Genomic DNA, 15,598 nt, shown 5'->3' on the forward strand with positions numbered 1-15,598 from the left:
AAAAGAGTGTGTTACACATGACATTTGTCGGAATGATCAAATCTTTCTGTCAAAAGTTACGTTGGGGTGCCGGCAACTGAACACCTTACCCTACTCTTTTATCAATATTTAACAATAATATTAATAAGAAAGGTATCACTCTACTACAAGGTGTATTAAAACAACAGCTAAGTGCATGTAACTAATTGCTTTTATTCTACGTTTCATCTTCGATGCATCAGTGACTTAGCAGTTTATATTGAACTGCTAACGCCATCTAACGGTTCAAGATAAACCGCTAGGCAGACGTAAAGTCAATGCTATTAGCTAAACGCTTTTTGCACCGCAGTGCCTGTACCAGAACCCCTAAATGACTACTGTCTGTCGACGATCAGAGAAAAAATGCAATATTTTGAAGCATTTGTATCTCGTACAAGGCGAACGGCGGATAAAATTAATGCGTAAAAGGTCCACTTGCTGATGTGCACAGCAACCTTATCTACGGCACTATCGAACCGCACCGAGTGCAAATTAGTTCAATACTGATTCTTGTTCCGTGAGAGAGCTAACACACACATTAAAGTGCGGAGCTCTAATGAAAGCGTGAAAGTATAAATACGAAGCTGTCGCATCAGTTAAGAGAAACCTTAATAATATTGTTCGTTATTAATTGAATTAATCCTACAACTAATTATCTAAAATTGTTGCCGGGCTGGCGGTTCAATGCATAGGGCACTGGTCTTACAAACCAGTTGTCGTATGTTCGAGCACCGACCTGGAAGGATTCGTAGTGTCATTAGAATCGTAGCACCAGCCATGCAATGGTTCTGTACACTCTGAATCGGCTGCGAAGTCTGTTGAAACAGAAGGTCAAATTCCACTATAGGAATGTAAGTCATTGCTTTGCTTGAATTATCTATAATACACTGTCTACTAGAATAGCTGCATAGAAATATTTCCAAGCAGCAGTTATAATTATATCGAAAATCTGTTTAAAATTGGTTGAGCTGTAGTGATTCGAAACCTGACCACTGTTAGTACGGGTTTACTGTTCGTATTTTCAATTCGCACCCCAAAAAAAATACAAAGACGTTGTGGGTGAATTTCCTTATTGTGTATAATAGAAGGTTATAGATTATTTGTAAAAGACATACAATATGTTTCTCCCTTTCATTCTCGTAAGCTAAATATACACTAATTGTACACTTTCATTAATTGTATGAAAATTGAAGGTATGATGTTGGTGCGAAAATTTATTTAGACACATGCCGATAGTAGTTGGTAGATGAACCAACTCTATTTCTTTAACATAATATTGGAGTTTTCAAACAAATTTAATTTGAAACGAAAAAATTCATCCCGCCAATATTTAAATCAGCTGGAATACTGCACAGTCATTATACAAGGTTTATTTATAATCTTGATAAAAAAAACCTGCTCTAATTCACCTAGTTGTGTAATAATGCCTTTCTCATTTTACTCAGATTTTCATAAAATAATTTTAATAATTAAAAGATTCTTCAGAAAACATTCAATTGTATCTTGAATGAAAACAAATAAGTTTATTTGGGTATAAAACAGCATAATTTCAACAGTGCCAAATTTGGAAGATTTTTCCCGTGAAAGTGTTTAACACTGTCCCGAAAAGTTACATGGTTATTAGCATCGTTACTTTGAATAACGGTTTGAAATTTTTAACATTCATTACCTTGTATTATAATCGGTATTCGAATTCGAACGACATTCACTCCTAATTATGGCTCGGTGAGATAAATTTGAAAATACGTTTGTGAAAATCGCTAAACAAACTCTAAGAATTTTTTGTAAGTTGGATAGTTGAAATAATAAAATATGTTTTATAAATTCTATACTATCAAAGTGATAGTTTATTCTGAAGAAACTGGTACCACTGAAAATCAAAGTTAGCGTAACTATGGAAATTTTTATGATAAACAATTGCACTTACGAAGCTCTAGCATTCAATTTGTAATGAAAAAGGAATATTCTTATGTCCCTACATTATGTACATTCTAGGGATCTGTTCTTTTCAGAGCCTCAATTTTTCACAAAGAATTACTACGATATGTTCTTCCTTTGGTATTTGCGATTCGGCATCTTGCCTATTAGCTTTGAACACCTTTCGCAGCTCAAGCAGTTCCGGTGAGGGAAAAAGATAAGACGTGCACAGTTTAAAGTGTGATTTTCGGTTCATGCGAGGACAATTACATCAGCATTCAGCTGCTGGTCGTTTGCATTGGATTAAAATATATCGAAAAGTGAACAGTGACAAAAAATCTACAAATCAGCCCTTCTAAGGGTAATAAATGTTCACATAAGAGCTATGAGAATTATTCTTAATTAACTGTTGAAATACGCAAATCGAAATGAAAACAATCAGTTTGGAGAACTTTTTGCGTTTTTTTAATGCGTTTTGATGACTTCAGGATATGCAAGTGGTGTCCAGAGATGCCTGGTAAAAATTTCAAATATCTTAAGACAGGGTTGCAAAAGTCTGTCAATTCGAAAAAAAGTGTCGGTAGGCATCAATTTTACTATAAAGTATAACAAGTCAGTTTTGACTGACTTGGCGAGTCAAATAAAAAACCTCGCCCAATTTCAAAAGTCCATAAATTTTGATGAAAGCCTGCGAAAACCTCGATTTTCAAAAGTCTGCATCACAAACAATATCTGCAGCACTACACGGGCAAAATTCCGATTCTAGAAATGAGCAAAACGAGTCATGATTTGGGGAAAAGAGTATATTTTCATGTTATGATAATACACCATGATTAAAAGTTCTCGGATCATGATTCATTTGGACGTTGATGGATATAACTTCAGGCGTGTTTCCTCTACGATGGTAATATTTGTAACATAAATTCAGGCGTTATGTTTTAAAATATGAAAATTTTAAATATGAAATAAATGAAATGGTGTGATGAACGAATTTTTTGGTCGATTTTAACTAATGTCTCAAATTTCTTCTAATCAGAATCATTAACAATTGAAAAATTATGTTTTTGAAAAATGACGACGCCTAAAATAACGTGTTCACTTACGTTCATTGCTTCAGTTTTGATTTTTTGTTTCAGAGTTTAATCACTTAAATGAACTGCATGAAAAAACACGAGTGAATCAAACCTCTTAAAAACAAACTCTATGTCGAATTCTTGCAAATACCGCGGAATGAGTTTGCTTTTGTTTTTCTTCGAAACATCATTTGCAAAATCGTCTTATTTGAAATATTTAGGTGAATCATTACAGCTTGTGTTGTTACATCTATGAAACAAATTTTTCAAAGCGGTTGAAAAAAAAATTTTTTTTCGTATTTTCGTTAGATGGTTCCAAATTCATAGTCGAATTTATTTTTCGGTTTACGCTAGCTTTCGGAATATTATTCTAACAACAGTCACATCAAATATGTTAGAATACATTCAGATATATTCATACAAAATGTAACGTGTTTAGTCTCTAATAATGTAAATTTTCGGTTCATTATCTTTATGTTAACATTTTCAGTACTTCTTGCTTTTCGATGTCCGCTTTTTGCCTTAATCTATTAAGCAATCCGTCACATCATTTTGGGCAGAGGGTTTAAAGTGATATCCGGGTAGAAAATTGGAGTTACGAGCTTTGACAGAAATACATTCCTAAAGTAACGCATTTTCGAACCATGATTAATTTTCATGGGAGAAGACTTTTTGCTCATGGTTTCATGAGAGAAAAAAGGCGGTGGGTAATGTCAGAGACATAACTGGATGTCGTGAATACGAAAACAGCCGACATGTTCCTTAACACTTCCGAATATCAATTAGTTGATCAATTGTATGAATTATGCAAGCATTCCCCTTTTCCACATTTTTCGCAAAAACAAAGAAGGCTTCACTTGACCTAGAATACTGTGAATTTCACACAGCGAAAAGTGCAAAAATCTAACCAAACTGTTCTAGATTTGCACTAAACTGAGGATAGTTCCTTTCGATTTGCGAACGACAAATCCTAAAAGTTTTTTAGAAAACTTTTAGAGCCATTAGAACGACTGATTTTGTGTAATGCTCTCCAGCGTTGCTTTTTCACCAATGCAAATGACTGGCAGCTGTGACGTAATCGCTCTTGTCGGAAGCAAAACTAACTTAGCAAACGACACAAAATACATCTGCTCGCAGTGGCGATAGAATCCAAACTGATCCAATTTTTATTGAGAGGCTTGTTTTTACTTGATTTCGTTTGTTGCTTTTTGACTAATGGGCGGTCCTAACGGCTATAACAATGGCAGCATATAGAATTTTAATTTGGATATTTCATTTCGGATTTGCATTTCATTGAAAGAAACTATCCGGATGCTTTACGGGATTCATTCCTGCCTTTCAGAAGGACCAAATTGTGGAACTCACAAAGATATTAAACACTGTTCGGAACATTTTCTCGAACGATTTGTTGTACAGCAGCAAATATTTTGTTCTCTTTCTCAGAACGCGTTCTGATTGGCTGGTGTCGACATGGGTCAAATGAGACAGGTTTATCAATAGTGTACTATTGAAATACTTCAATACTTTTTCTTTACACACTTAAGTTGAAAAATTTCGATTCTATTGGTAGTTAGATTATATAAATCCTTTCACAAATCACTGTGCTATGAGCTTTAAAAATACGAGAAAGGCAAACGCGCCTTATGAATTATCCTCTTTGATACTCGTTTATACCAAACTTTTCAGAGAAGTTTAATTTTGAATTATTTGAGATTATGTCACACAACTGAATATTTTATCATAAAATTGTGATCATATTTCCGATGGCATGTAGCAAAAATTATGTTGATTCGTTAGATACATCAAGAGATATTCAAGATCAAAAACTTATCACTCTCTCAGAGGATAAATTTTGAAAAGGCACCCTATAGTAAAGTAAGTCGTATTCACGACAAAAAATATTGGCTTCATGATTTTATAATCATGACATCAGTAACGGATTTCTTTCCGTGTATATAAGAAATCTACTGATTTGCCGTGAAAATCTGAAGACCTGGCATCTCTGTGTCATATATTTTAATGTTCATTACATCTGCATTGAACTAGCGAAAATTATACGGATTCATCTCAATCTGACTATGTTCCTGTCATTACCCACCCGCCATTTTATTACTATTTGCTGTATTTCCGAAACCGGTATAACTGAAGTGAGATTATTTGGTCATCTGCTAATAAGATTTACAAACTAAAGAAATTTATGAACAATTGTTGAGGAAATTGCTATTCTTTCCATGGTCATCTATGAAAATTCCCCCTTTGAATCTAAATCTTTTCACTAATCACCCTGTAATTCCGTAGGTCGTATCAAGATGAAATTCAGGAATTTCGTATGACATTTTAAGATTTTTCCATTTAAATCTAAATTTGTGAAAATGGGCTGTGCCATTTCTGAGAAAATTTACTAAACAAAACGTGCTTAATCCACCTAGCAGTGAGATGATACTTTTTTTATCAATCCGCATGTGTTTTTTGCATGAATATTCCTCGGTGTTTCATTATTAATGACATTGTTCTAATGTCCGTCGTTTCAAGTGGCAATTTGAGATTTTAATTACTCTGTAATGTCGAAACTGCAAATCGTATCGAATTTCAATCTAAACGTGTGACAATCGATTGTACATTCCATAAGATGTCGAAGTAAGTTCCACTTTAGAGTTTTTCATAATTATTCACGGTACTTCCAGAGCCGGTATTCAGGACCTAATATAACCCAAAATGATTCGTATGGCCATATGACGAATAAATTGCAATATTTTTGAGTCCAACTTTAAAACTTTTCGAGATTTTCATCTTCTATATCGCTTCGAGTTTTAAAAACTCATCATCCTACAATTCCAGAATCGAAAGTCAGAATTGGATAAAATTGGATTTATTTTAAATTGAACTTTTGTTTCTGAAATTCGTTTTGGCTTTTTTTGAGAAAACGATTGAGCTTTGAGAAACGATTCGATATTGGAACCGGAATTCGAAAAGCGGTGTAGCCGAAGTCAGACAAATTCACCTGAGTAGCTGTATAGTTTACATTTGTTTCAAAATGTTTGAAAATCAATGTAGACATCTTTGAGGAATCGTAGTGAGAATTAATTTTTATGTGCCAATACAACCAAAAATGAAATAAGTTTATTTGGTTATCGACTATCCAAATCTGCTAACCCGATAAACCTGATCAATTTATGTCAAATAGACATTTTTATTCTAATCACCCTGTATCTCCGAAACCAGAAGTTAGATTTGACTGAAAAACAAGATGTTTTATAGAATCTTGAAACTTTTCATTTGAATCTTAGACAATTCTTAGATTTCATTTGAATCTTAGATCGGTTCAGCCATCTACGAGAAACATTAGTTACACAGTTTTAATTTCATTTCACATATCATCCTGTAGTTCCGGAATCTGAGGTCGGAACCAACCATAATTCAGGAACCTTGTTTGGGAGTAAACGACTTTTCATATGAATCTGAGTTTGAAGAAAACGGTTGAGTCATCTCCGAAAAAAATTAAGTGCAATTTTTTGTCACACACGCATTTGCTGATCTCGACGAACTGATTCGAATGGTATATGGGTGTTATGTTCTTCCAGCATTTATTGCTGTATGTAGTTTAAATCAATATAATTATGGAATTGCTTTCAACTCGAAAATTCATCTAGTTTACATATGAGGCAAAATATCATACACAGTATTTTGGGTACTTAGAAACAAATGTATGTAACAGTATAAAAAATGTTTTATGTTGCTCCCAAGCTTTTCTTTGCCAGACAGCGCTCAAAACTTCTACTGCTGGAATAGGGGAATAAGTCGCTTACACAAAAATGTCTATATCTCCGTTGAAAATGGACGGACTTTAACAATCTATGGCTTGTTGGATAGCTATTACCGTGTGGAATCTAAGTCTGGAAACATATTTTGTTTTCAACGTCAAGTGTGACAGATACTGTCGAAAAACTGAAAATTTTGACATAAAACCTCGTATAACTCAAAAAGTAAACATCCGATCTCAAAACCATTCAATAGCGTTCAGGGTGACGGGGAGACCTTTCATTTGCGACTAGTTTGATCAATATCGGTCCAGCCATCTCTGAGATCTCGACCTCTTAGTTGACAACACACATACAGACACACACATACACACACACGGACATTTGCTCAGTTCGTCGAGCTGAATCGATTGGTATATGACATTCGGCCCTCCGGGCCTCGGAACATTTTTCTAAAGTTTGAGCGAATTCTATACCTATTTTTTATATTTATAAAAAAAAGGGAAAAATGTAACATATATACTCACATCCATACATTTGCTACTCTGGGCGAACTAATTCTTATGGTACATGATACTCGGCTTTGGTTCAAAAAACCGGTTTTCACAGTGATTGTTAGAGAAAGGCAAAACGGGAAAGGGGAGGCATCTACATATGAATGGCGACCCGTCAGCGCACAGTGGGAAAAAATCTATGAAAACCCGCAAAGAATTCTGTAACACATGAACTAATTGAGATAGGTCAACAAACTAAAGCGTTTCTTATGTAAAAATGCCGCACGAATCGCAATCCTGCTCGTTTTACCCCAAATGTACAGCAGTTTTGGGGTTTCGTATAACATTCGCTCTGTAACTTAAAAAGAAGTCGAGTGCGGTATTCTGGAATAGCCTACTTTCATGTAAAAAAGTCAGAAAAATAAATTAGAAGAACCCACACTGACCGCACGAAACGTTTTGGTGGCTATTTTACCCCAATTCCTCAATTTCATGAAGTCCTTACTGTAAATCGCCCTTAAATCTTGGTAAAACTTCTTGCAAGTTTGCTAAATCTAGCTTATCTCAAGTAAAAAAGTTTGGAGAATCGAATGGAAGAACCTAAACTGGCCGCACGAATCGTTTTGATGATTATTTTACCGAGATTTAAGAACGATTTACAATAAGATATGATGAAAATGATGAAAAGGGGTAAAATAGCCACCAAAACGTTTCGTGCGGCCAGTGTGCACTCTTCCATACGATTCTCTAGACATTTTTACATAAAATCGAGCTATTTCAGTAGACCGCACTCGATTTCTTTTCAAGTTACAGAACAAATACTACAGAAAACCCTAAAACTGTTGGGCATTTGGAGTAAAACGAGAGAGATGGCGATTCGTGCGGCCATTAAAAACCATTCCATTGAATTTCTTGAATTTGTTTACATAAGTTGTTTGTCTCCTTTTTCCATGGTTCCCGATTTCTTTGCGGGTTTTTTTCCCCACTGTGCAGCGGTAGCTGGTCTTGCTGGTGGAAGTTCTGCAATGTTTAAAGCTCGCTATGAAATATTGACTATATGTAAGGAAGATCGGAGTTTCAAGGAATCTTCCCGTTTCGGTCGATGTGTTCCTCTTTCAACGAGTTTTATTTGAGTTCAATGAACCTGCCAGAGTTTTCCATAACCGGCTGATACAGGAATTGTGATAAAATATATACACTCCTGTACTGCAGACAAATTATTGGGCTAATTATTTTTCCATTTGTTTAAGTTTTCCAATGTAATTATTATCTGACTGTTTTAGAATTATTTTTGTAATATGAGTTTTTGAAAAAGAAAAAAGGTTTTGTCCCTTTTTAAGAATGGTACATTGTACATCAACTCAAACGAATTTTTTCCTGTCAATAGTTATTAGAAAAATCATTAATACATAAGTCGGATGATAAAACATAAAATAGAATAAATAAAATGGTGTGCAAGGAGTAGACTAGAATAATCACAATAGGATAAAATGAAACTGAAACCTGAACGGCCGCCATTTATGAATGCCTCCCTTCCCCTGTCTTTTTGTATTCGATTTCCAAAAAATACATTTTATGAATAATCCAGTCAAAATTTCAGCTGCGTATCTTTCATACAATCGTCAAAAAATTCTACAAGAAATGATATGATGTCGATCCCACAAGGTAGAAGTTTACTAGCCCCACATAATCAAGTAAATTTGGACTGAACACAGAATATCGAGAAATTAGCGATATCGAAGGTTATGGATTAAACGAAGACATTGATACATTAGAAATGTATCGAAAAAATCGACATCTGAACCCGCTAACAACAAAAGATTATTAAATACGATATTTTTCGATGAGGAAAGACACTTCTTGTAAGCTACACGAATGTTCTTCTGAAGAAGCTGATCATTGTTGATGATTTTCTGGTCCGAAGAGGCGAATGACCTTAAGGTTAAAACCTCTATAATTGAAACAAAAAAAAGCATTATTGAAGAAAGGCATTATTGCACCACTAGATGAACTAAAACCAGTAGTTTTTATTTAATACCATATGTAGTCGGTGGTACATCTTTACCGAATACACGATTGAATATATTAAACACCCACATACGTCAGAAGCATCCTCAAGTACTAAATAGCTTATTATACATGAAATCTGCGATTTCGAAAACTATTTCTCATTAAGAGAATCACAGCCCATGACGGGAATAAAGCAAAAAGGGTGAAGATGGAGGTAAACCCCATCTCATTCGATGTGGGACGAGAAGATACTTACTTTATATTCCTCTGGCATATCACAGATGGTTTCGTTCATAGCCGGCGAGAACTGCGGTGAGGCGAAAAATATTACCGGCAAACTGATAAACACTCCAATCAGCGTCAAGGCGCTTATCACTATCTTGGCACGTCGCACGGTACACATCGTCTGTCGTTTCAGCGGATAAAGTACGGCAATGAAGCGCTCAACGGTGAAAGCTACCACAAACCACACCGACAGGAAGCTACACAGGTTGCTGAAGAAGGTGAAAAACTGACAGTACATTTCCAGGGTGTAGATCTTAATATCTATCAAATTTAACCACGGTACAAACAATCCGAACAGGTAACATGTATCACTTAAACCAAGCGCGGCCAAATAGTACGAAGAAGATAGCTTCTTGAGCTTCGTCTTAAAGAACACTAAAACTGACAGCACGTTACCGATGCTTCCAAAAAGCACCAGTGCGGGAATGTAGTAGAAGTTGATGACACTCAATAGCTCAGCATAATAGAGAAACGTATGCTGATCAATATCGTAATATTGGTCTTTCGAGTTTGACAGGATTTCCGGTTGATAAGTTGTTTGATGAAACCACGACTCATCAAGATTCCCCCACAACGGCGGTTTCGTCGCTAGATAGGACGAGTAACCGGTCGTTCTTAGAAAATTGTCACTGCCATTTGATTCTGCTAGAGCACCACGAAGCACTAAATCGTTCAACACTTCATCGTCACTCGCTGCGGTAGGATTATAATTTCCCTCGGGTGAGAGCACCATTTGCACAAACAAACCATTTCCTTCCCAGAAGGCATTAACACTTGAATTGTTCTGCATATTTCATGCCGTTCATCGTATCGCATTTTAAAATTCACCACGACAGCGAATTAAAACAAACCCATTCCATTATCGTAGGCCATAATTTCTTGAGTCCTAGTGCTCTCTGGTCCTTGAGACCCACTTACGATATCACCATGCAATGCTCTCGTGAGTCATTTAATTATCTGAAATAGATAGGAATCAGCAAATCAGCTAACCACCAATCCTTCTCCTGGGGTTCAATAATCTTCTCCGCATTCATTCACCTAATCACTATCTTATTATTCTTCTGCTTTTCGCTCCACTGGACGACGTCATATCCCATTATATTCCAACATCGATAAAATTTACAACCACCATCCATGACTAGAAGAACCGATGTTTAAATCATGTCTTAAAAAGGCTGCGTAAACTTAGCTCGTTGCAAAAACACCAAACACTTTTTCGGTTTTCAGAATCACCTCCTGAATGTACCATAACTAAACGATAACTGAACGTCCTAGCGCCAGAATAGCGTATAAAACATAGAATAGAAAACATTCAGGGGTGCTGTCCTCAGCCAGGCGTGCTGTTCATCCAGGATCCCGAAAATCCCCACCGAATCGCTGTAAGACACTCAGCAATCGTTCATTTCGCGTCTGGCAGTTCATTCGTATTTTACCGCCAAACGGTACCTACATCGGATCCCGCCCAAAGACGTTAAAAAAAAAAGTCTGAACCTATCGCAGAGTCCGCTTTACCACTGATTAATAAAGGATCGGTTTGCTACGATAGGCAAGTCGCAAAACGTGTTTGGAAATAACAAGTACGTCTATTGCACGTTTTTTGAAAATATTGGATTTATGAGCCAAAAAAATAGCTCGGTGTGGTAAACACAGGCAAATGGTTTCTCGGTACAACACATATTGGGTAACGGATCCTGTAGTCATCTCAGCTCAAGTACTCATCTCATTTACGAAAACCATTAGTTAGAGTGAGATCTGCTGTTTCTGTGAGATGAAGAGGTACATTTGCTTCGAGTTTTCGCGCCGCTATAACAGCAGTTTTGAACAATTTTCGAAATCAGAGAGAAACGAAAAATATGTTTGATAAATATTTTGGCCTGTTGATCCTAAAGATTACATCGTGAGATAGAGACTTTGAGAGTTTCGTGATGGTCGAAATTATTCTACCGATAAAGCTCGCTGCGGCAGGCCCTACGAAGCGGTTACCCAGAACAGTGTCCAAAGTACATAAAACGAAGGCAAAATAAACGACAATAATATTACATAAAATTGTGCTGGATGACAGGAAAGAGAGAGTGCGCGAGATTGCCATAGTTGGGCAAAATTCTGCAGATGAGAAAGATATTCTGCCGCTTGGATCCGCACATACTTATTTAGCACTTAAAAAACGAACGCAAGCGCACTTCGAATACATGTTAAGCTGGATCCATTATTATACGTCAGAGAACAAAATGATTATCCGACAATGGGAAGAAATCGTTCTGCAAGGTGGCACGGAATGCCTGAAAGGGAGGCTGAATGGGTCGGAACGATCATGATGTCGGTTTTTTTTGGGATTATTATAGTATAACTGTGGAGGACTACATCAAAACAGAAAAAAAGTGTATGCGTTCTTAATTGAACGGTTAAAGACCGAAATCGCTCTGAAATGGTCATGAAGCACATGAGCAACGTTACCTTGGTTAAAATCGATGGTTTAGAGTTCCAACTACTTGCCCCTTGTTCACCTGATTTGGCTTCCTCGAGCTAATCTAATATATGTTTCCAAACCTCAAACTCTCTGGGAAATCGATGTGTTACCTGATACCATAACAACTCATAACGCTTGGTGACATGAAAAGGAGTTCTACTTGTAAAATGCTGTAAACGTACATGACTACAGAAATGTACTGACGAGAAATATAAAACCTTTTCTAGTCCACCAAATTGTGTTATGATCAAGGATGGCTTTTATCGTATCAAAGAACGCTCACTAGCAACTCTTCACACGATTCAATCAGTGCCATCAAAGAGAGACGGATATCATCGCAGCAACGAAAACCCGGCATGGCTCATTAAACATAGAATAGACACCAGTGCGAGAGCGAATTTCTCTCGATGACATTTCTGAGAATCAAAGGTTAGCACGCTGCTGTGGGGACCCTCTCTGAGGCAACAAACGGTCGCTTATTCTCGTTTCGCGATCCGATTCTATACAGGCAGTTGATAATTGTGATAGAATCATTTTACTATTGCCGCTTATTCTAACTATGTGTACGAGGTCTGTTCAAAAAGATCCCGGAATTTTTTAATTGCGCGCGTCTGGAGAGTCCGGTGGTCAATTTTTTTTTATTCTGTTAGTACATATATCCCTAATGTATGGTGAAATTTTCAGCTCTATTCATTGTTTACATTCTGTCTTGTAGCGGCTGGTGTAGACGTGTTTTTTTGAGCTCGGCGATTTTTGTTAGTTTAAACAATTGAAGAATTGAAGAGTCAAAGAATTTGTATTAAATTTTGCGTGAAAAATAAAATAAAGTGTAACCAAGTGTGCGAAATGTTACAGAGAGCCTACGGTGAGTCTGCTATGAAAAAACAAGTGTTTACGAGTGGTATAAGCGTTTCCAAGATGGCCGCGAAGACGTTGAAGACGACGAACGCTCCGGTCGACCCAGCACTTCAATAATCGATGAAAATGTGGGAAAAGTGGAAAAAATGATTATGGATGATCGCCGAATCACTATTAGAGAAGTTGCTGATGAAGTTGGCATATCAGTTGGCTCATGCCATCATATTTTTTCAAATGTTTTGGGCATGAAACGAGTGGCAGCAAAATTGATTCCAAAACTGCTGAATTTTGATCAAAAAAACAAACGCAGTACCATCGCTCAGGAGCTGTTAAACGACGGCAACGATGATCCAAATTTACTTGAAAGGGTCATAACTGGTGATGAAACATGGGTGTACGGTTATGATGTCGAAACAAAAGCACATTCGTCCACGTGGAAGCACCCAACGTCACCAAGACAAAAATCGCCGAGCTCAAAAAAACACGTCTACACCAGCCGCTACAAGACAGAATGTAAACAATGAATACAGCTGAAAATTTCACCATACATTAGGGGCATATGTACCAACACAATAAAAAATAATTTTGACCACCGGACTCTCCAGACGCGCGCAATTAAGAAATTCCGGAAACTTTTTGAACAGACCTCGTATATAACATTGGTATAAGTTGTGTCTATAAAAATGTATGTGAATGCTCCACACAAGGGTTTTGAAAATTATCTTGTCAACTTGCGATTCTCTCTTGGTAAATTCCACACAGCACTAATCATTATCAGACTGTCAATTTTTGTTAGGAGCCGTGACATACTCAGAGTATGAAGGAATGTAGAAAAATTCTCTCACGGTTCATGCTTTGAGAGACACGATTTCTTGCAGCATCTTCTACCGGTTTGAAAATGTTGTATACAATATAGATAAATATCGAGCAGCTTCTGTTAAATTTTCGGCAATCACCAACACTGGTTATGAAGCCTTGATCATAGACAATTCAATACAAGTAGATCGATTATTTCCACTGTTCACTGCCAAAATCATTGCAAATGTCAAAATATACTTTCGAAAATAATTCTATGAGAACTTTAGATGACCTCATATCATTGTCGGCGTTATTAGATTTATGTTATCAGATTTATATTGAATGTGTGAAAATTTACAAGTCAATAGTGTGATTCAACCAGTAATTCTAAAGTTGGTCTGCAGCAAACCAATCCGCGGGTGTTTATTTTTTTTTGTTTTTTCAATAGTGGTTAGTCATTTTGCGTTGTTTACAGCAATGCGAGCAGGAGAAACAGGATACTAGTGAGATCGTTCCTTAGAGACATTTCAATTTTTCTTTATTTACAGTGTCCTATTATATTTCTAGATTCTTTATTTTTCTTTATTTACAATGTCCTATTATATCGAGCTAGACAAAACTCCGTCGACTATTCATGGAATGTTTGATCGATGGATCTATTTTATTCGGGTTAAACGAGAAGTTTAAGGCGCGCGCATGAAGTTTATAACTGTGCAGATATTACTTGCGATCGTGCTTAACTAGAACGTGAGGCGGCTGTCCGGAAATTTACGAGTTTCGAAAGGAATTTCGTATTTTAGCAGAAAGCACATATTAATACAAAATACGACAAAATTGCAACGTATTCTTGGTAGCCGACTACCCAGAGCAATAAACACATGATAATATTATTCGGAAATTTACTCACAATTTACTAACCCCTTCCTGTGATGCATGTGGAAATGCAGAGAATTCCAAGTTGTTTCAGAATAACATTTTGCAAACTTAATTAGTTCTGATCATCAATAACGAAGTACCAACACACGGGCGGTCTGTAATGCTAATTTCTTAAAAAATCCCCAGGTTTTGAAATATTTCTTCAGACATTTACGAAAAATAATTATAGGATAGGGAAGAATAAACATCAACTGAAAATATATTTTATCTCTCTTTGTTTGAAGTATTTGTTGAACATGTGAATACGATTATCTACATTTTGAACTCTTGTATATGTTGTTTGGATTGTAAATGTTGAAGTTGACGTTGCTGTATCGAAAGTGATCAATTTAGTCGTTTTGAAAAAGCCTAATCCAAAGCCATGGTCCCATTCGGACTCCTATTTTATTCTTAAAATAATAAGGATGTGACTATTTTTTATGCACTTTACATGAGAAACACAGTAGTTGTAGAATAATTATGTATTTATCATTTGGACTTTATTTCGAACATTTTTTATTAACAAAGTTACGCATTCACGTTACTGCAAACCGCTTATCAACGGGATATTTCCTAAACCCAATGATTTTGGTGGTTTTCTTGTTTTTTCTGTTGTTCATCTGGTTGCTTCTTTCTCGTTTTAATTATTTTAGTTTTTGCAATGACTGAACGAAAACATATATTGGAGAAGCCAAATGAATGAAAAACTAACAGAAAAGATGATTTATTGGAAAAAGATACGCTCAGAGACAGGACTCGAACCTGCGTTCTTATGCATTCCGTGCATACGCGCTACCATTTCGCCACTCTGAATCTTGTTTTAGTCACTCTAAAACGCCAGTCAGACATGGTACAACGTACATCGAACATGGTCTACATCCTGGCCGTCACCCGACCGATACCTTACATCAAAACATCTTCTCTGTCCATCAAACACTAGTCTGCTCGCTTTATACCTATTTCTCCGATCAAGCATTGAGTATTCTCTTCTTTTGTTTTTGTTTT

At 36.4% G+C, this 15,598-nt stretch overlaps 1 protein-coding gene across 1 annotated transcript in view; it reads right to left on the reverse strand.

Annotated features, from left to right (window-relative positions):
- Positions 1–10,818, reverse strand: part of LOC131437220 (growth hormone secretagogue receptor type 1-like) — a 61,544-nt gene extending 50,726 nt beyond the window's left edge. The window contains exon 1 of the mRNA XM_058606404.1: positions 9,527–10,818. Within this exon, the coding sequence (XP_058462387.1) occupies positions 9,527–10,345 (819 nt within the window). The 5' untranslated portion in view covers positions 10,346–10,818. The remainder of the gene's footprint in view (positions 1–9,526) is intronic.
- Positions 10,819–15,598: the final 4,780 nt, after the last annotated feature.

The sequence above is a fragment of the Malaya genurostris genome, chromosome 3 (genome assembly GCF_030247185.1).
Source record: "Malaya genurostris strain Urasoe2022 chromosome 3, Malgen_1.1, whole genome shotgun sequence".
NCBI classification, from domain to species: domain Eukaryota; kingdom Metazoa; phylum Arthropoda; class Insecta; order Diptera; family Culicidae; genus Malaya; species Malaya genurostris.